The 23,655-nt window shown below is 36.9% G+C and overlaps 1 protein-coding gene across 1 annotated transcript in view; it reads left to right on the top strand.

Moving 5' to 3' along the window:
* The first annotated feature begins 13,954 nt into the window (after nucleotides 1-13,954).
* LOC116481861 (multidrug resistance-associated protein 1-like) overlaps nucleotides 13,955-23,655 on the top strand; it is an 88,303-nt gene continuing 78,602 nt past the window's right edge. Inside the window, exons 1-2 of the mRNA XM_032174830.2 lie at nucleotides 13,955-14,020; nucleotides 19,483-19,544. Coding sequence (XP_032030721.1) covers nucleotides 13,955-14,020; nucleotides 19,483-19,544 — 128 coding nt within the window. The remainder of the gene's footprint in view (nucleotides 14,021-19,482; nucleotides 19,545-23,655) is intronic.

Below are 23,655 nucleotides of genomic sequence, written 5' to 3'. Positions count from 1 at the left end.
AGGAAAAGTCATAACATAAAAGGATTTAATTGTTTTTGGCAAAATGGTTGAGAGCACAGACTCTGGAGAGAAAAAAATCTGGATTCCAATGCTTGTTCTGTATGATCTGGGACAAAGTTCTTAGGTTTTATTCTGAACCTTTGTTTCCTCGGCTATGTAACGCAGGTAATAATGGTTTCTTCCTCATAACTTTGCTCTAAGAGAACATGAGTACAAACAAATCCCTGGGAATATGCTTAGCATATAAGTCCTAAATAAATGCTAACAATATTAATTATATTATCATTATTTAACGAATGTTGAACTTTGTGAACTCATGTCTAAAATATCAAAATTTTAATGTGTCATTTGGACCTTTCATCTACAGTAAATTTGTCTTTTTTGTTTTTAAAATGTCTATGGAAATCATCTTTTCCTATAGAATGCAATGCTATCTTCCATTTAAATAGCATGACACTAAGAGTATATTTAATTGAATTTGAATGGATTTCAATTAAATCAGGATTTAATTTGTAAGTCAGAAAATTTACTCATTCTTTTCTCTGAATGACACATTCCGGTTCAACGACCAATATTTATATTCTTGAAAATTTAAATATAGTTGCAAATTTTGTATTAAAATATAATGAATATTTCGGAACTCATACCTCATGGATTTCAAATAAGGCATCCTACAATATAGTTCCGTTGATTCTATAGCTACAATCAGACACGCATTTTGTTCGATTTCTAAAAGTTTGCTCAAGCCAACTTTAATGGGACCACTGAAACTTCCCAACAGTTTCATTCACGGAGGTTGCTGCACCTGTGCTACATTGAGAACACATCAATTAAGCCTTGACAACTTTGAGACAGCCAATTAAAAAGAGCTCCCCAGAGAATCTCCAACCGGCCTGTGCACTGGGAGGACAGAGTGGAGCCTTGGGAAGTTCCCCGCATTTGCAGGGGGAAGGAACCTGGCCCCTCCTCTTCCTGTGTGGTAACCTGGGATTCTATTTGTGAGATGGGGGCCTGTTAATGGGAACCCCTCTCGCTTTACTATATTATTTTCCTTTTTGCCCAATAAATTCCATAATCCCCTCACCCTTCAAACTGTCTGTGAGCCTAATCTTTCCTGGTCCTGTGACAACAACCCAATTTTTAGCTAAACTAAGGAGAAAGTTTAGTAAGGAAATTATAGTCTACCAAAGAATTAAACATATTTTGATGCAATAATCATTGAAATCTTATTTATTATATTGGCATAAAATTATATCAATAAAAAATAGAAGGTTCAGAAATAGACACAATGGATTATGATAATTTAGAATATAAAGAAGAACACATTGAATATTGGTGAACTGAAGAAGGTTCAGAAATAGACACAATGGATTATGATAATTTAGAATATAAGGAAGTACACATTAAATATTGGTGAACTGAATAGTCTTTAATCAATACTGTGATAAATGAATTGTTCAGAAAAGACTAGACGCACACATTTTAACATATTAAAAAATAAATTCTAGAAAGATTAAAAGGGCAATTTTTTAAATCAAATGTTAAGAAAACCAATCTTTTCAAAAATTCTGCAAGAGTTTTAGTACTATTTGCATAGTATGACTGGGAAAGTTTATTTGAAAAAAGTTAAACAGCCTACGCGGGCCACAATGTTAATTAACGGAAGAGCAAGGAATCAGATACAAATTGATTTGAATATAAAACCTACAATTGTTCATTAAAATTCAATATAAATTACTTAGAAGAGTCCTCAGCATGTTTTAGACTAGATAACCTTATTATTAGCGGTGGTGATGTCATCATCACTATTATTATTACCCACAGAGCAGGAAGATGATTGTAAAGTTCAGTGAAATAAATTTATCGATTCACAAATAAATAACATTCCGGGGACAATGTAAGTTACTAGTATGCTTTTGGATAATGTTGCCAAAGGTTAAGCAGAGCCATTAGAATGCTGAAGCCTCTTGAACTAGTAATTCTTTGTAACTCATTTCAAAGTAATAAAACGAAGTGAGTAAAAACACTTTCTGCACAAAGAAGCTTATATAATAGTAAAAACTTAGAAATAATAAGATGTTGAATAATCGACATTACTTTATTAGTTAAATTATGCTACATTAGCATAATAAAATATTAGGTAGTTATTTTTAATGATAATTTTGGGGATAATGCAGGAAAAACTATTTGTGAAACCTAAAAATGGAAAAAAAAAATGTAAACATGGTAAAATTGTAACTAAATGCAATAATAGAGCTTATTTAAGAACTGGAGCTCAGAAAATTACACATAGAGTTGTCATGGGGTGGAGGTGAGGATAGAGTTTAGGCGATCTTTTTCTTTGCTCTTTTTAACGTTTTTAAATGATTTTTAATTCATAAAATAGGCAGTAACACATTTAGGCAATTTGCTTAATATATTCGTGGATATAATTATAATTTCCAGATGTAAATGTAAGTATATTTGGCTAAGTTCAAAATAATGTGAGCTTTAATTAATTGTTTCAGCGATTTCAAAGAGAGAAATTCAACATATTAAATAATATAGGTTTTCAGATTTCTCTTTCTTTTTGTTCAAATTTGGAAAGATTTTTATCCCTAAATTAATTCTCAATTAATAATCATTGAGGGAGAAACTGTATCTATATTTTTGTAGGAATCTACTGTAATGAAGGTTAATCACTTTGGTAGTCTTTGAAGAATTTAAAGACTTTTCCGATTTCTCTCTCTGTTCACTAATGTGCCATTCTGAAAGCCAAATTAATGAAACTCTTCCTTGTATAGCTCATCCTTATCCCATAAATTCATCTAGTTAATGTTAATAGAAAGATAATGACTACATTCTTGTGTCATAACCACCACCTTTGCTTTAATATATAAAGATCGATGGTGAGTTGAAGTATGAGAACATTGACCATGGAGGAGTCTGGAAATGAGGTTGAAATCGTGAACTAACCTGTTGTGATCTTTTTTTAAACCTTTAAAGTACACATGATTTTATTGTGTCTACTTCTATACTTAAAAGATATTAGCCTTAATTTGAAATGATTTTTTTAATGATAAGACTCCTTTGTCAATCGTCGTCCTTGACCATATTCCATCTGCTGTTCCTAATACGTTAATTCACTGGATCTAAGATGTCAATGATTGTGAGCCTTATCATTATTTCATGAACTACTAAGAAAAAAAATCTACAAATTTAACTATAGCCAACAACGCTTTCTTATCTATGAGATGTGTTATTTTATACTTATTTAGATCACTTGTTTGGACTTTAGTCAGGATAAAACTTCTGTACAAAGTCTGAACAAGCACTGTGGTCTTGGGTTTCTTCCAAATTCTAACACCTGTTCTGCAAGTTTAAATGCCAGGGTTTCCTTGAATATTACCAGATAACCAGATTTCTTGCTCCTCTTCTCTCTCAGGTATTTTCTTAAACACTCTGAAGGAATTCAGAACATGATACCCCACAATATACTGCTGTGGTATATGGATTATTTTTAGCTGAAGGCTCTTGAAAAATAGCAAAGGCAGGAAGAAACATTTGCTGAACTCCCTTTATCTACATAAAGACAAATCCTCCATATGAAACAACTGTCATCAATCACTTTTACAGGAGTTTCGTCAACCAGGAAAGATTGACTCATCACAGGAGAGGGGACTAGAAGTTGACACCACACCCAGCTGAACTTTTTCATAAACTGTCATATTCACCCTTTCTTCTTCTAAAGTCCACTCACCTTTCCTAAAAATTATTTACCCTTCCCTAAGTAGTCTATGGCCCCCTCTATTTCCCTGTATTCTCCTATATATTATATCCCTTTTGTATATTGTATATATGCTCCAGAATCTCACTGCTTTCTTTTTTTTTGGATATTCACTTTTTCTCTGCAATGTCCCTGCACACATAATACTAAAAACTAAGAAATGTACATTCTTTTTCTCCTGTTAACTTTAATGTTTTCAGTTTATTTCACAGCCTCAGCTATCAAACTTATGAGGGTAGAGAAGGAAAGTCTTTCCTCCCTCTAACTCTTTTTCAGTGAGTCCTTCCCTGACCACCATATACAAATTGTGACAACATTACCCATATTCCTATCCCTCTTCTCTTCACTGTTCTTCTTAACACCACTTACTGTCATGTGACATCAAAATCTTTCATTATTTGGGTGTGTATTATCTGTTCCCCAAACACACTAGAATATACATTTTATGTGGGAGGGATTTTTCTTCCTCTATTTTTTCTTTCCAGCACTTCCCGCAATGCCTACCCCTTATTATAACAGGGATGCAATAAATACATGATGGGTAAATAAATGACTATCCACCTAAACTACAGAAAATTCAGAAAAGTTCTTCTAGTTCACAGTAATCTCCTTCCCCTTGAAAGACAGACTACTCACACTGAGAAAATTCATTTCTCTCTTGACCCTATTCGATGCTGCCACGTTTAGCTGACGCAACCTTTTCGTAGCTGTGTTAATATTAATACACATGCAAGTTGCCACAGCTCTCGGGATCTGGGGGGCACCATCTCCTTCCATTCTGAATAAATTGATGATAAAACTACTTCTGGTCAACTCTGGGATTATCAGCCATATGACTCTTTCAAGTTATTTAATTTCTGAAAAGCTCATGGGTTTGGTTATATGGACTCAATTAAATACTAAATATAAAAAACATAGTATAACATCTGACACATAAATGCACTATACATATTAACTATTATTAAGTTTTGACCTTAAAGTCCTCAGGGCTGTGTTCTAGCACTCTACATTAGTTTGATCAAAACATTCAAATCTGTCTGAAATGCATTATGTACAGAAAGGACAGATCCATGGGGCATGGCTCAATACATATTCATTTAAATAGAATAAATGTGGAATTTACTCCATTGATGTTTCCCTGGAAACCAAATAATTCAGAAGGTGGTGGAGAAAGATAGATGGAGAAATAAAGGATACAGTCCTGCTCCAGGTTTAGCAATATTTCGTCATGGACAGATTACATATTTTCAAATAATTTACACTCCAGAAAGAATGAAAAAAACAAACATAAAGAAGAGTATTTAGACTTCTGTCCATGTTATTCCTGTACCTGAAATGGTTTGCCTTCAACTATTTTGTGGCCTGTTTATTCATCATGTTTAGCTTTTTCAGAGAGCCTTCTCTAACTAATCTAGATGGTGGCGTGTTATGGTTTGGACCAGTGTCCCCACTCAAATCGCATATCAAACTGTAATCCCCAGTGTTGGAGGTGGGACCTGGTGGGAGGAGATTGCATCATGAGGGCAGTTTCTAATGGTTTAGCACCATCCCCCTGGTGCTGTTTCCCAGCTGAGTTCTTACAGGATCTGATTTAAAAGTGTGTGGCACCTACCCGCTCTCTCTCTGTTTCTCCTGCTCCGGCCGTATAAGAAGTGCCTGCTTCCCCTTCACCTTCCTCCATGGTTGTAAGTTTCCTGAGGCACCCCCAGCCATGCTTCCTGTACAGCCTGTGGAACTGTGAGCCAATTAGGCCTTTCGTTATGAATTATTCTGTCTCAGGTATTTCTTTATAGCAGTGCGAGAATGGACTAATACATGGAACCTTGATAAATTATTCTCTAATATTACATCCTATTCATTTTATCTATAGTACCATACATTTTTCGTTGTTTTTATTACTATTTTGGTATACTCATTTCTTCTGGGTTTCTTCTACTAGTGTAGAATCTAGTGAGGACAGGAACAAATTACTACACTTCCGGCATGTACCAGAAGGCTTGACACACAAAAGGTAGTCAATTAATGCTTGTTAAATATATCAATTAAATAAAGAACAGTGTTCAGCAAAATACAGTAGAGGAGATTTGAAGAAATTCTTTAAAAATGTTTGAAAAATTGTTTTGCTAAATTATATCCACACAACTTTAGGATCACAATAAAAAATGATTTAAAAAAACCGTATTACCCTTTGTTAATGTAAAAATGGGAAGATTTTGTATCCTCTCTCTCACATTTGCAAATCAGTAATTATGTGAGGCAAAGGGAGAGTGTCAGATTGGCATAGTGGAAAAATAATCACAAAGATCCTAGATTCAAGGAAATCTGATGTTTTTCTCTGGCTTTTTTTCCAATTATAATGTTGGCAAAGTCACTGAACTCTCTCGGCCTTGTCTCCTCCTCTGTGACCTGGAAGGCATGAAATAAACCTTGAGAACCCTGCAGTCTTTTCTACTATTACTTTGATTTTCATTTCTCTAGCACTGTTTTTTAACTCAGTCAAAAACAGTGCAACTTCCACTTGCTTTTAATAAACAGAAGCACAAAGTAACTTTGTGACTTTTGCTAATGTTCTTCTAACTCCATTTTACTATCAGCTCTCATCTTAGGATGACTGGGGAGAAAAAAACTTGGTGATTTTTCCCAACGCTGACAGATCTTGAGGTGTGAACTTCACAGAGAGAAACCTGTGCATATTTAATAGAAATAAACCAAGAAGTTAATTTTAAAAACATGTTTAATTCTCCCTGTGGAAATCAACACCTGCCCTTTCGCTGCTTAATGTCGTTATTATCATGAGTTTGGAAGCTCTGAATAGATGCAGCCATGCTTATTACTAGGAAAAATATGATAGCCATGTTCAATAGAGAATAAAGTTGTCAACCCCAAATGACAGACCTGCATGTAGATTTCCCATAAGACCACCTTTATGTCCAGTAAAAGACAGCCAAGTCCCCCTTTAACAGGCAGCACTCTTGGCAGAGACAGCAGACTATTGCCTGGTTTGTCACTCCAAGGGCATATTTGAATTACTTTCTGTTGACTGATTGTTTAAATATAACTCATAAAAGTTTATCCTCCTTGAGACATTCAGTACTTTGACCCTGACCTCAGTTCCCTATCACTTTCCTAGCTTCAGCTTTTTCTCTATCCAAACAAAATGACCTCAGTGACAGACATCCGCACAACCACTTTTGATTCTTGCTTCTTTTGGACATTTTACAGATCCTCTATGTTAAGTCCAATCATTTCTTTTGTCACTACTGCTCCCATGTTTAAAGCATATCTAGGACGATGGCCTTAGAGTTATGCCTAATTGCTGTGCTTCACATTTATGGTTTCCAGCCTCAGCTGAGCCTTCATCTCTATACCTTTTAAGACATGGCTCTAAATAATGATTGTAGTGTTTACTGCATTGTGTACATACAACACGTCAGGGTCTGTATGCTGCATTTTACATTAAGTATCTTTTTCAGTACTTTGGATGCCCTGTGAGGTAAAAATGAGGCTGAGGAAACTAAGGCAAAGAAATAAGAGGTTACAAAATGTGTCTTGTTTTATACAGGTAGAAAATGCCAAGCGAGTTGCATGCTCTGATTTCTCTCACACCTACGCCCCTGCTTACAAGCAAGCCCTCGATCAGCTCCTTCCTCTCTATGCTGAGACAGTTGGCAAAGTGTAGGGGTGGAGGTTCTGGCAAAGAATTCTTAAAGCATGTCTTGAAGAATTATGTATGTATTTAAAAACACATCAGCCTAATGGAGAAATCTCAGTTAATATTTATTTTCATCTACTTTTATAACTAATGCAAGATGGCTGTAGAAAATTTTGAAAATGCATAAAAAATATATATATATAAAGAAAAAAAGAAAATCATTCATAATTTCACTACCCAGAGGGGACCACTATTAACATCTGATTCTTTGCAATGTTACATAATCTAACACCTTTAAATAATTTGACATTTTTAAACAAAAGCAACTTAATTATTATTTATATAATTGATATGTAATTATGATATATATATAATACAAATACACAGGCATTTGGAAGATATTTATAACTCAGGGAACTAACACTTCGAACTACCAATACATGATGTTACAAAATTATGGAAGAATAAAATATCCACTCAAAATGCAAGATAGACCAACAGTATTAATATAATAAAGAACAAAAGATTTACCAATATGGTTTCAGATTCCACACTGTAAATAACTTTGAAGACGCTACCAGAATTTTGGTGTTATCTCAAAGAAAAATATACAGAATTTCCTGAAAGCTAATTGAAGTTGTCGGCCTCTTCCCACTACATATGTGTATACATCCAGGCTTTCTTCATCTACTTCAATAAAAACAAAATATCTCAACAGATTGAATAAAGAAGTAGGTATGGGAGTCCAACTATCTTCTACTAAACCAGACATTAAAATGTTAAATTATATTAAAACATAAGTGTTAAAATGATAAAACCAACAGCAACCTTTTCAAAGTTTTGAAAATATATGGATTTTTAAAAATAAGTAATATATCATTTATGACAACATGCAATAGGTTTATCTTTAAATAAATTGACAAATAAATATATTTTAATTTAAATTTTAATTTCTAATTTGATAAATATAGGTGGATAGAGTATACATAAACTGAAGTTAATTGGGTCCTCAACAATTTTGAAATATATAAAAGGTCCTACATTCAAAACCTTTGAGAATCATGATCTAAAAGAAATGCACGGCCAGGCGTGGTGGCTCATGCTTGTAATCCCAGCACTTTGGTAGACCAAGGTGGTTGGATCATGATGTCAAGAGATCGAGACAATCCTGTCCAACATGGTGAAACCCCGTCTCTACTAAAATACAAAAAATTAGCCGGGTGTGGTGGCGCACGCCTATATTCCCAGCTACTAGGGAGGCTGAGGCAGGGGAATCTCTCGAACCCAGGAGGCGGAGGTTGCAGTGAGCTGAGATTGCACCACTGCACTCCAGCTTGGCGACAGAGCGAGACTCCATCTCAAAAAAAAGAAAAAGAAAAAGAAAAAAAAGAAATGCACATGCCAGTCCTCAAAGAGAGGTGTTTATCACAGCACTGACCACAGAGTTAGCCTACATATTGATCACAACGTGACTAGATAAGTAATAATCATAATACTTTATGCAGTATTTACCATGTCCCCTTGTTGTTCTAAATGTTTTGCTTATTATATGATGAAGTCATGTAATTGTTACAACAAACTTATGAGGAAGGTATGACTATTACTTATATTTGATAGATGAGAAAGTGAGCCCTGAGATGTTCATGACTTGCTGGTAGGTAGTGGAGGCCACAATTTAAGCCCACAGTCTTACATTAAAGTCTATGTGCTTAATCACTCTGCTACGGGGGTCCCTCTAGAATGTGGTATTTGAATGGAACAAAGCAGCATGCAGTAGTCAGAAACCATAGGTGAGGACTGCATAGCCTCGCATGGGTAAAGTGCCTTACAAATAATGTCATTTTTAAAAATGTGGGAAGACGGGGGTTGTTTGTATGGTAGAAATAAAGAGATGATCAAAGTATGTCACAAATCGCAGTTGATTGCTATATAACATGGTTTGAATGTCTGTCCCCTCCAAAATTCATGTTGAAATCTAATTGCCACTTTAACAGTATTAAGAAGTGGGATCTTTTTTTTTTTTGAAATGGAGTCTTGCTCTATCATACAGACTGGAGTGCAGTGGCTCAATCTCAGCTCACTGCAACCTCCGCCTCCCGGGTTCAAGGGATTCTCCTGCCTCAGCCTCCTGAGTAGCTGGGACTACAGGAGCCCATCACCGTGTCCAGCTAATTTTTGTATTTTTAGTAGAAACGGGGTTTCACCATATTGGCCAGGCTGTTCTCTTACTCCTGACCTTGTGATCCCCCCACCTTGGCCTCCCAAAATGCTGGGATTACAGGCGTGAGCCACTACACCCAGCCAAGAATTGAGATCTTTAAAAGTGATTAGGCCATGAGGGTTGGGTGGAATTAATGTCATTATAAAAGGGCAAGTTACACCGCATTTTGTCTTTTTTCCTCCTACCTTCCGCCATGTGAAAACATGGTGTTCCTCCCCTCCTGAGGATGCAGTGTTCAAGGTACCATCTTAAAATCAGAATCACCAAACCAATAGTGCCTTCATGTTGGCCTTCACAGCCTCCAGAACTGTGAGCCAAAGAATCTCTGTTCATAAATTACCGGAGTTTGTGGTATTCTGTTGTAGTAGCCAAAAATAGACCAAGACATCATATAAGAAGAAATTTTTTTTCCTTAGGTTCACAAAACTTAAAGGGACGAGGAATAGGAAGAACAAATCTCACAGGGAATATGCTTGATAGATGAGGTACATTGACTACATGGTGAGTGAATTCCAAAATTACTGAAGTCTAATTGCTCAATTAGGATAGAAGCAGGCCTCTGTAGAAAGTAAAGTCTAGTTAAAGTTTGAGGTGTATATTTATATAAGTGGTTCTCGGGTGAGACTGTCATGAGTGACAAAGCAGAGATCTTAGATTACAGGCAAGGTGACTGGTGTTGGCAGGGCTTCAGAGATTAGCTCAAAGGCTAACAGGGTGCGGCTCTGTCAAGGCTGAGGGCTCAGTCTTCTGAGAAGCAGGTGACAGTGTAGCCCTGAGTCAGCATATGTAGAGAGGTAGCTCACAGAGTGTAGACTACCATGGCCTAAGCTCTCAGATTGTGTGTGTGTGTGTGTGTGTGTGTGTGTGTATGTGTGTATATATATGTGTGTGTGTGTATATATATATACATACGTGTATATATGTATATATAGACTATATATGCATGTATGTATATATGTATATATGTATATATATACACATATATACATGTATATAGAGAATTATATATACACATATGTATATATACACACATGTATATATATACACACATGTATATATACGTATATATATACACACACGTATATATATACATATATATATACACACACACGTATATATATATACGTATATATATATACACACACACACATATATATATATTGAAGTCCAGTGGTTGAAATCAGTAACTCATACATGGGGTATGATAAGGCTAAGGCGTGGTGTCACATTCCTGAGGGCAGGGGAAGATCACTCCAAGTTCTCACATATGGAGTAGGATAAGACGTCACATTTTTGAGAGGCTGAGGAAATACACTTCAAGTTCTTATCACAGCAAAACATATATCGCTCACATAGCAGAGTACATGTTTGGAATCATTTCAAAGCTACATGACAGGAGAGAATTGTATCGCAATGACTTTATAGCAAAATACCACTTGTGCCTGTGTTGAAGGCATATAAAACAGCACAATATATTTTCAAGGATAAACAAGTATCTCAATAAATTTGTAGAAGGTGAATTGGAAAGATACTAGTTACTGCAGACAACTTCTGTTGGGGAAAATAAATGGACTAGAAAATAAGCAGATGAAAAATATAAATAAAATAGAAAGGCCCTTCACAAAATGATACTGATAATATGCAGTGAACTGAATAATATTGTTAATTTAATTTTTATACCAAAGTTAGCAAGAACAATGAAAATAACATCTACCCAATCTCCCACTCCTCATAAAAACATAACCTACAATTGTCTCGAAGAAAGAGATTCTCCTCTGTCTGCCATAGTGACAGGTATATGCCCAACTAACTGTGGAAAACAGTCAGCTCTTTCTTTCAACCTTACTCATCAGCCTCACAGTGTGTTTATGAGGCTCTCCTCCACCAGCCAGAAAGGATGACGTGCCATACCTGAAAAACTTACACAGCATGAACAGAATGAATCTTTCCAACAAGCCGAAACACTGACTATTGTGGCACAGAATATGCCCCACCCATTACTAAATCTAGATATCCTTTTATTCCACCGTCTCATGATTTTCTTTTTCCTGGAAAACGAAAGTATTTCTTTCATAGTCCAGCTAGCATGATAAATCAGCGAGTCAGAATTCTAGCTTTGTTGTAAGGTTTTGTGAATATCTGATCCTCTTATTTTGTACTTTTCTATTTCCTAGGCAAATCTGAGTATTTCACCCAGTTTTCCTTAACTAGGCATTGAAAACTCAGGTTTTTTCTTACAAACCTTCATGTCTTCCTGCTCATTTGCACAGTCTTATCTGGCAACTCCTATAAAATGGAGAAACTTGACATTAAAACGTAATTTTTATTACATTTTGAGGGATTCCCAGATAATATTTTCCCCAATCTCCTTAGGTAGGGACTTCTATACTATAGTTCCCACACACATCTATTACCCTCCCCAACTTCTGCACAATTTTGGGGGGCATTCCTCCCTTCTCCCACCAATCAAGGAGCCAGGTATTTCTACCGAGCTGAGTAACTGTAGAAATCTTTCTACTTCCAGTTTCTAGCACCAGCATTACCTGAGGGGATTGATTCCTAGAGGTCAAACACAAATGCTGGGTTTGGTGCCTGCGTTGTTTTTAGGCTTCTTTTCTTTCCTGTCTTCCTCGTCCCTGCACAGGTTCAAAGTTGTTTCTTTCCTCATAACTATATCTGAAAAAGCAAGGCCCATTCTACTAGAAGACCTTGTATTTTCTGTGGAGAATCCACAGAATGAGTAGTTTGAAAGTGCAGATAGGAGGAGGGCTGTGGCTGCTGAGTGAGAGCGCGGTGTTCCCAAATTGGTGAGCACATTTGTGGAAATGAGACAAAGTTTCTAAGTCCTGAGCTGCACCCTTAATTCTTCACAGACATGTTGATTTTTAAAGTTAAACCTACAACTTCCTCCTTGCATAGAGCCAAACAAGCATAGTGTTAAGAGAGGAAGACAAATGAACTGCATTCTAAACATTTCCCAGGACTTCAGTTCCATAAGGCATCATCTGGTCGAATTCCTATGTAGAAATTGTCTGGTTCCTCAGTTTCACCCATTCTATGGCCAGCCCAGACTTCCCTAGGTAGGATTTATGCCCCTTCCTCCAGAAAGCAGGACTTCTCCTGTCCTAAATCCTTCATTCTCTCCATCTAGCAGTTAAATAAATCCCAGGAAATACACGGAGTGTTCCTTGTCTTGAAGTATAATACCCATCCTTGTAATATGCTACATGGCCTTATCTTTATCCTTACATTTAGGAATTTCTAATATTTCTCCCTCTTTTGTTGCTTCAGATGCCAAATAAACCAAAATGCTTCATCAAACCAATGACATACATCACGTGTCAAGTATCTGCCTCAAAGTAACTTGTTGCATACTCTTTACTTCTATATACACGCTCACAGTTTCTTAATATTTACTAAAAATCAGAATGCAATTCTTTAATTTTTATGTTCCCCTTTGTACATCATGTGTCACCTTCAATTCTTTGTTCATCCTAGTTACTATGAAGTTTTTCATTTATTTACTTGCTTCGTAGTTACTTTGAAGAGTAAAATGTAGATGAGATGCAGTATACTGTTAAGGTTTTCTAATACCACGGGGAGCGTTTCATTTGTTTTTATTTTTTATTTTTTTATTGTTATTATACTTTAAGTTTAGGGTACACGTGTACAACGTGCAGGTTTGTTACGTATGTATACATGTGCCATGTTGGTGTGCTGCACCCATTAACACGTCATTTAACATTAGGTATATCTCCTAATGCTGTCCCTCCCCCGTCCCCCCGCCCCAAACAGTCCCCGGTGTGTGATGTTCCCCTTCCTATGTCCATGTGTTCTCATTGTTCATTTGTTTTTAAAGTTAAGGCCATTGCAAGAAATTTGCTCCTTAAAATTCTAATTTTTTTTAAGCGACAGCTGTAACATTGTTTACAAACGTATAAATATCATCCCAGCGAGAAACTAGCTTTGTGCTTCTGTCATAAAAGAGACACAGGTTTCTAATAGGAAATGGAAAAGGGAGAACTACTGAGTGAAGTGCAGACTCCCTGCCAGGCAGAGAGCAGCTGACTCTACAGAACCGTCCCTCCCCGTCTCCCTCCACACCTTCCCTCCTCTGGGCCCAACCCCATTCCACCAGCACCCCGCCCCAGGTGCACTGCCAAGGTCTGGAAGGCAGGGACTAAGGTGACAGCTGACTCTGCCGGGGCGGAGTGCGTGTCCTCCCACCGTGCTGGCGCTGAACTGACAGTCCGCTGCCAAGGGAAGTGACAGCCGCAGCCAGGCTCTCAGCCAGCGGCCGGGCGCCCCGCGGACCATGCTCTCCAGTCCTCGGAACTGGGGCGGCTCCTATCAGCGTGTCCGCGGGGGGCTTGACGCACAGGTAAAGTTCTCCGGTCCTTAGGGGAGAGGAGAGGCGGGGCGTGGGTACCACTGTGGGTGCAGGAGTGGAAGTGGGGAGAGGTGAGTCCTCGAACCCTGAATGTGGAATGACGAGCCCTTGTTCCAGTAGCCATCACACACGGGACAGACAGACCCACGTACACACTCACTCCTGAGAGCAGAGATCAGAGATCAGGGTGGGTGCAACTTGAACCAGAGGAGCTCAGTCTTGGTAGGGCTGGAGGAGAGGAAGAGGCATCTTTGTTTGAAGAGATAAGTAACTCCCCCATAAGCAGAAGGCGTGGGTGGGCCTGTCATCGCTGAAGGAACACGGGTTGGAGCGAATTCTACAACCAGTGAGTGAACCCATTAAAACCGCAGAGCACTGGGGATTAACAGCATTCAGTGTGGATTTTGGGACCCAGGTCTGGGGCAAATCTAGAAACTTCAGACAGTTAATTGTGCTCTCCTCTGGTGCACTATAACTCATGCTTCTACAATGGGAGTCACGTGCTAAGGCGGTAGTCAGAGAAATGAGCCCTACAGTTGTTGTGTATTAGCAACAATTCCCCTAACAAAAGTTCCATTTGTTTCACTTATCATCACTATACAAGACATGGGCTTAGAAACAGCCCTGTTGTCCTAACAAAGAAAAAACATATAATTCTGATTCAGGGGACTTGTTCTAATCCTGGCTTTTTTAGTAACTCTGAGTGTCAAATATATGTGACATCTATTCTGATCACATACAAAATCAAACTATAAATTTACTTAAAATTAAGTTATATGTAAAGTACTTTTATAAAAGTCTATTAAGATAGAAGGGCTGAATAAGTTCCTTGAAACTGTGAAAAAGCTCCATCACTATAGCATGCATCTTTTTACTGTACCGTAAAGATGGCAGGCTCAATTGCGCAAACTGGTTTAATATCATTAGTAACAACCAAGGTGACCAAAGGCAGTAAATTATAAACTTGTGGTTGAAAAATTATAAAACTCAATTTTGTCACCCCATATTCTAGTCAACTCTTCCTTTAGTATTCAAACAACGTTTGTTTCCTGATTATTATTCAACTTTGATAGACTTCATAGATCAGGAATCCACTTAAACAAGGTTGAAAATATTCATTTTAATTTCATTCTCTGTTATTTCTATGATGCCAATTTTTTAAAAAGTTGATGGTAGCCAGGCACAGTGGCTCACGCCTGTAATCCCAGCACTCTAGGAGGGCCAGGCATGGAGGCACACTCATGTAGTCCCAGCTACTTGGAGGGGCTGATGTGGAAGGATTACTTGAGCCTGGGAGATTGAGGCTGCAGTGAGCCATGTTTGCTCCACTTCACTGAAGCCTGGGCAACACAGTGAGACACTATTTCAGAAAAAAATTGATGGCTTCAAAATGTATAAAAAACCTCTGTTTACTTACATATTGACTTCATATTTTTAATACAACAGATCGCAGGTAAAAATCCCTATGTAACTATAAGGTAAGAACATACCTTTTTAATTGAATTTTTATAGCTAAGATGGTGACCTGTGAATAGATGCTTCTAAATATTTTTTGTTGGTAGTGATTAGCATCCATCCATTCATTCAGTCAGTCATCCGAAACATGTTTATTATGAGCTGGGCCCTGGGCCTTGAGAAACTGGAGATTTCTCCAGAAGCTAGCGATACAGAGATAAACCAACTATAGTTTCTGTCTTCCAGCGGCACTAAATCTAGTAAGAGAGAATCACCTTCCAGGAAATAATGAGAGAGTTGGGTAACATGAGGGTAAATTCAGTGAGTGCCAACCTGAAGGAGCTCTTAAGTCCTCCCTGAGGAGTATGTTAAGGTTGCTCTGGTAATACAGAACCTGTTTCAGAGCCTTGGACTGGAGTGAGAGGACAGAGATTACAAAAGGCACTGAAACCTGAATAGGATTGAAGCACAAAAGCCAGGAGAAGGGAGGCAGAAGGATGTGGGCAGTAGGAAAGGTCTAAGTAGTGAAAAACAGTGTTGCATGGGTACAGAGTTGAGAGTGTGGATTTAGAACTGGAGTATAGAATAAATTAAGTGGTTTAGATCTTGTTTCCAATACTTTGTTGCAAGATCTTAGGCGAGTTTCTTAAACTCTGGGTGTTAGTTTCCCTTTCTATAAAATAGGGGTGACAGAAACTATTCCACCATAAAGATATTTTACGTTTAGTGAAATAATATACTTAGTGCAGAATTTAGCATCTTTTAAGTGATTAAAAAAATGTAAGTTTTATCTGTCTGGCGCCATGGCTCATACCAGTAATCCTAGCAGTTTGGCAGTCCAAGAGGGGTGGATCACCTGAGGTCAGGAGTACGAGACCAGCTTGGCCAACATGGTGAAACCCCATCTCTACTAAAAATACAAAAATCAGCAGAGCCTGGTGGCAGACGCCTGTAATTCCAGCTACTTGGGAGGCTGAGGCAGGAGAGTCACGTGAACCTGGGAGGCAGAGGATGCAGTAAGCCAAGATTGCGCCACTGCACTCCAGCCTGGGTGACAGAGCAAGACTCCATGTCAAAAAAAAAAAAAAAAGTAAGTTTTTTTTTTAATTTCTAGAAGTTTTCCCTTCTCCATGAGCATCTACTTTCATTTTCCAGTAACTTCCTTCACTATTCCCAAAATCCCCGTATAAAATCCACACAGGAAGCTTCTGAAATTAGGCATTATGGGATATCAGTAAACATAGCAATCTGTCACACAAACCATATTGCCATGAGGCCACATCTCAACATTAAACCCAAGGAAGTTTGAAAACAGCACACTTCAGAACCCTGGCTGTGCTATGATCCAGTGGTCTAAATACTTCTTGTTTTTTCTGCCATAAACCAGAAGTAACAGGACCTCCATTCTAGTGAAAATTGCTCTTAAGTCAGCAATGTTGAGGTATGTTTATGGAATGCCTACTATAAGCTCAATAGTAAATAAATACAATAGATAATAAAACAGCTTAAACAAGGTCTGTAGTGGACATGGGGACACATGAAATGAGAAACTCACCTGGGGTCAATTAGGTCTGCAGACCAGAATTGCTGTCAGATTGAGAACAAATGAGTTAGAAAGATGATAAATATTTAATGGAGAAGATGGGAGTAAACTAGAACATTCGAAGATACTCAGAATTGTCACGTTCTATTTTTCTACATAGAAATTACTATGTGCAATATATAATCAAATCACTGAGATCCATAATATGAATTCAATAATTATGAATGTATTGAAAAGTCATTTGCACATTCTTGGTGCTTGGTAAGGATTAATTCCCTTCATCAGACTTTTTTTTTTTTTTTTTTTTAAACCTGGCTGCTATTCCTTCTGGGAAGTAAAGTATGGTTGGACTTTACTGTGATTCAGCATAAGATACCTGGTTCACATCTAAGGAGACTATGTACCAGAAAATATAAAGGGCATCATATAAGATGCTTTCACATGAAAAAATGGCCCTAGAGGGAATGTTAAACCAAATACTGAGTTCTTAGTCTGCTAAAGTAGCCATCTGCAGTAGCTTTGCAAGGCTTAGGTGCCTAAAACAACAACCATGTTATTTAGTTCATTATTCTTTGGGTCAGTTGGATTGTGTCCTGGTTTGGGTCAGTTTGGCGGATAACTCCTGCGCTGTTTTAGGCATAGGATTGTTTGCGAGAACTAAATACAATGACAGTAATTCTACAATGATTGTAGAATCAGCTGGCAGATGGGCTGGTAGCCAGATAATCTAGAACCACGTTGTTCCTATATCTGGCAGTTTTCAAGCTATTGGCCTGGTAATAGACCACCAGATGAGTGCCTTAGCTCTCCTCCACGTGATCTGTCATCCTTCAGCAGCCTAGCTCCAGCTCAGTGACATGATGCACTCAGTGTTCTAAGCACAGCAGGAGCCAAAGCATTAAGGCTTTTTGAGGCTTAGAATTGGAGCTCTTTCAATGTCACTCCTGTTGTATTTCTATGACCAAAACAAGACACAATGCCAGCCCAGATACAAGGGGTGGAAAATAGATTCTACCTCTTGATGGGAAAAGCTGCAAAGAATTGGTAGCCATTTACAGTTTTCCACAGAAATATATGCATTTCAGCTATGAATCAGATCTTTTCATTGGTAGCAAATTATCACATTAGCAACTCCCTGTGAAATTTGAACTTATGACATAAAATATGTTCTCCAGGTTAGAGAATTTTTAGAATATTGTTTTCCAATAATTTGTGTACTTATTTTTTAAATAATATGTTGGTAACAGTAGTGATGACAATTTTATTGTTCATATATTTGAGTCATTGTTTTGGGCTAATGGTGTGATAAGTATTTTATATTTATCATTATATTAGTTCTTGCAACAATCTTATAATGATAAATGCCATTTTGGTAAATTGTGTATATCTTACATGATTTATATTATATAATTTGTTATAACACAGAGAACAGATTTGGCTTCAAATATATTTTCTCATCTCTACTTTGGGCATTTTGTTGTATACGATGAAATTTGGATTTAGTCATTCCTTCTAGCTTCAGAATTTTTTAAACTGGTAAATACTGGTAAATATGGAATCACAACTGAGTTAGAGAAGATCACAAGGAAATTTCTTAAATTTTGGACAGTTTCTAAAAATCAAAATTAACTTGGTGACCAGTCTTACTTTTTAAAATGCGAAGAGATTGATGCTGACTATAAAAACATAAAATGGTTATTTTTGAGTCCTCTATTTTTAAACCTCTTTTCTCTTGGTTAAACCAATACAGTAAATGGGAAAACTTTATGGAAATGTTATAACCCACCCCAAAATAACATGTAATTGTGACAAATATGTAATTGTGTATATAATTTTTAAAATATGTAAACACACAGAGAAGTACACCAAATAACTATGACATTCTCTTTTCTGTTTTTCAGAAAAAGAAAACTATCTTTAGCAATTTAAATGCTTTACATTTATCTTAGATTACATAAACATATATAATACATATGTGTATAAATTATTCACTTATACTGTCATATAATTGTGTTAATGTAAATAGACAATATGGGCTAAGTTCAAAGAACTGTCCCTCTGTATGTGTACATATATATGTACACATATATATGTATATGTACGTATATTGTATATGTATATATTGTATACCAATACATATAATTGTAAATTTACAGTTCTAAAATCTCTCTCTCTATGTATGTGTATGTACATATACATACAATTTTCCTTTCCAACATGATTTACTGCTACATGCACCATCATAATGTTGAGAGAAATCTTGAAATTCCTCTAGTCCAACCACCATACAAGCATATCTTCACTTAACTATATTTCTTAAGAATTATGATACCAACATATCTGTAACTGTTAGTAGAATAAATCATTTCAGATTTACCCCTCTGACAAAAAATATTTCAAATGTAAATTTCAAACATTTACTTTATACATTACTCTCTGTATTTTTTCTTTTCAGAAATGCAGTCCAGAGAAAAGTGCCTCATTATTCAGTAAAGTGACATATTCCTGGTTTAGCAGGTAGGAATTTTACTATGTTTGTAGCATACCACACTGAAAAGATCCCAAGGGCAATGACACCTGAATTTCCTTTAATCTCAATGTGAATAGTTGTACGAAGTTGTCTCATATTACTTATTACACAGAAATCACAGGTAAAAACATACTAAATAGTTCCACAGATAACAGTACTAATATTCCTCCAATATATCTGTCTCTTTATCGGGTTTTCATCTCATTAGCAGTAGGGAAGAACAGAAAAATGAACTTCTTTTTTAGCATCAAGTATATGCTATCCACTTTGTGTTTATTATTTCATTTAATTCTCCTCCAAGTGCTATGAGAAAGGTATTTGCATGAGAAAAATTTAGGCTCAGGAAAGGAAAGCACCTGTCCATTGATACCCATGTAGGAGTAAGTATGTGTTTTAAACCAATTTCTGATGAGTTCATGTTTCACGCTTTATTTTTGCTATGTCAATCTACTTTTTATTAGAAATGTTCTCTTTTATACTAATATATGCTACTATTAAAACACACACACACACAGCCCTAAGCATTTTATAAGACATATATTATGGTTTTTCTCATAGAATAATTCACCCATAACATATGATGAGGGCTCAGAATTTCTTCAGGAGATATCATTGTGAACCCTGATTTTTAACACAGAAATTAAATGCTATTGAATGGGAAGAGTTGATGTTTTCTTATTTTATAAATTCAGAAGCTTTCTTTAGAAATGTATTTCTTTTTCCCCCGTGACAGAAATTCCATAATAATATGAAGTTAAATTTGTGTTTCTAGCTTTATGCCCCTTGCTCTACAGTTCACAGAGACAAAACTGCTCAATTTTATCTACAGATATGTTCCCAAGAGTGGATTTATCTTTTAAAAAATGATTGGGTACTAGATAGCCCAAACTCAAATAGTCTTTAAAAATGCAGAGATAAATGAGTTAGTTTCTGTCTTCTAGGAATTCATAGTAGAATTAAAAAGATTAAAAAGTATACCACCATTACAAAAAAGGGGAAAAGGCAACATAAGCATAACTGACAAACACAAATTTTCCATAATATCATCTAATCAAGTTTGCACAATTAGGGACTATTTCACAGATACCAATGCTTTCACTTAACATTTAAAGACGTGTAGGAGTGAGTAACGTGGTATCCCAAATTGAGCAAATACTATGTGAAAACCACATAATAAAAGGTGGGAAAGAACTGGCTGTGAAGTTCAGATGTGGTGAAAAACTGTGGGTTCAGATTGAGAAATTTTTAAATTTTGAGATACTTATTGAAGGGGTGGGTTGCCCCTCCACACCTGTGGGTGTTTCTTGTTAGGTGGAACGAGAGACTTGGAAAAGAAAGAGACACAGAGACAAAGTATAGAGAAAGAAAAAGGGGCCCGGGGGACTGGCATTCAGCATACGGAGGATCCAAGCCGGCACTAGCCTCTGAGTTCCCTTAGTATTTATTGATCATTATCGGGCGTTTCCCGGAGAGGGGATGTGGCAGGATAATAGGATAATAGTGGAGGGAAGGTCAGAAGGTAAACACGTGAACAAATGTCTCTGCATCATAAACAAGTTAAAGAAAAAAGTGCTGTGCTTTTGATGTGCATACACATAAACATCTCAATGCCTTAAGGAGCAGTATTGCTGCCCGCACGTCCCACCTCCAGCCCTAAGGCAGTTTTCCCCTATCTCAGTAGATGGAATATGCAATCGGCTTTACACCCAGACGTTCCATTGCCCAGGGACGAGCAGGAGACAGATGCCTTCCTCTTATCTCAACTGCAAAGAGGTGCTCCTTCCTCTTTTACTAATCCTCCTCAGCACAGACCATTTACTGGTGTTGGGCTGGGGGACGATCAGGTCTTTCCCTTCCCACGAGGCCATATTTCAGACTGTCACATGGGGAGAAACCTTGGACAATACCTGGCTTTCCTAGGCAGAGGTCCTTGCGGCCTTCCGCAGTGTTTGTGTCCCTGGGTACTTGAGATTAGGGAGTGGTGATGACTCTAAACAAGCATGCTGCCTTCAAGCATTTGTTTAACAAAGCACAGCCTGCACAGCCCTTAATCCATTTAACCCTCGGTTGACACAGCACATGTTTCAGGGAGCACAGGGTTGGGGGTAAGGTTACAGATTAACAGCATCTCAAGGCAGAAGAATTTTTCTTAGTACAGAACAAAATGGAGTCTCATGTCTACTTCTTTCTACACAGACACAGTAACAATCTGATCTCTCTTTCTTTTCCCCACACTTATGAAGCATCACATGTATGGGAGTTTGGATATGTGGCTTCCAGGCTTAGAATAAACCTTTGACTATAGATATGGATTTGGGAGTCACTGACTAGAGGACAGTAGTTGAAACCATGCGTATGAATGAGATTGCCCAGAGGAAGAACCCATTGAATAGGCTGAACAAATAGAACATTGGTAATCCTCAGTATTTAAATGGTAAGAGAAAGAGGAGTCCACAAAAACAGCTAAGTAAAGGTGTTCAGAATATATTATATCTGATGAAATAGTATGAGTGACAGGTAAGAAAAGAGAAACTGTCAAGAAAGGAGAAAAATAAAGTGGTCAATAGGGCCAAATACTGAAAAGGGGTAAATTAAAATAATAACTCAATATTCTCCATTAAATTTGGAACACGAAGATCATTGGGGAGTTTTTTAACGCAATTGAAGTAGAAAATGTATATACTTGTGAGCAAATACTTGGGCAGAAGGGGTTAAACTGTGATAAAATTTCCAAGTTACACAAATCTAAGAATCTCATAAAGAGGATGGCAAAACTATGTAACATTAAGCAGCACACTAGAAAAGAGCATAGCTAGAAATGTAAATGTGAGCTATTTACAGTTAATGATTTTAATGCTTCAAATTTGTATATGTATAGAAATGTTTTCCAAACCTGAATTTTGTTTATGGAGGAGTTGAGAGGAAGAGTGACACCTATCCCAGCTTTAAAAAATTCCAGTCTCGGGCCGGGTGCGGTGGCTCACACCTGTAATCCCAGCACTTTGGGAGGCCGAGGCGGGCGGATGGTGAGGTCAGGAGATGGAGACCATCCTGGCTAACATGGTGAAACCCCGTCTCTACTAAAAAATATACAAAAAATGAGCCAGGTGTGGTGGCGGGCACCTGTAGTCCCATCTACTTGGGAGGCTGAGGCAGGAGAATGGCGTGAACCCGGGAGGCAGAGCTGGCAGTGAGCTGAGATCACGCCACTGCACTCCAGCCGGGGCGACAGAGTGAGAGTCCGTCTCAAAAAATAAATAAATAAATAAATAAATAAATAAATAAATAAATAAATAAAATAAAAAATTCCAGTCTCATTTTAAAGCCATAGGTATCACAGAATTTAAGTAATGCAGATAAAATTAATTTTAAATAAATGTAGTTTTAAAGTTTGATTATCAAACTATAAAAACTATATGCATACATATTAAATATTGCAAACATTATTTTAGCATTCCTAAGGATGCTGAAATTAAATTTAATAAGCAAGACAAGACATAGCAAATCTTCAAATATGACAACCTAGTATTTTGAAATCCATATCTTGAGTCAATCAAACAAACCATCAAGCTCTAACTGTGAATATCACATTTATTTTCTGTTTAATTTGAATATCTCAGAATTAGATACAAAATATTTTCATAGGATGTTGTTATCCAGAACTGTCATTGGCATGAATCTAATCTGATTTCTTATGTGGTGATTAAACAATTGTATTTGAAACCTAACTATTGTTTAAGAGAATGTCCCTTTGAAGACAAAGATTAATTGCATTCTCTGATCTATTTTTGGAGTTACAGAATAGTGTCCAATTATTTCCTAGAACAAATTCAAGCATCAATAATTGTATGAATAACTCAATTAAAATGTGCTCAGATGACACAATAATTAAAAAATTATATACTTATGAGCCTTAATTCCTAAGACAATAGCTATCTAGATCATTCTGGTGATCAAATAATTACCAAGCCTTTATTAGCAAATATAATCTGTCACCAGTGTATAATAATCATGGCCAGAGATATACATGGAAAAATCTAGTAAGAGTTTTCATAGGTCACAATCGTGTCATTATTTTAACCAGATACACTATTCAAT

Source organism: Hylobates moloch, unplaced genomic scaffold, assembly GCF_009828535.3.
Source record: "Hylobates moloch isolate HMO894 unplaced genomic scaffold, HMol_V3 SCAFFOLD_14, whole genome shotgun sequence".
Lineage (NCBI taxonomy): Eukaryota > Metazoa > Chordata > Mammalia > Primates > Hylobatidae > Hylobates > Hylobates moloch.
Note: the sequence above shows the minus strand (reverse complement) of the source record. Positions and strands in the feature narration are given on the sequence as shown.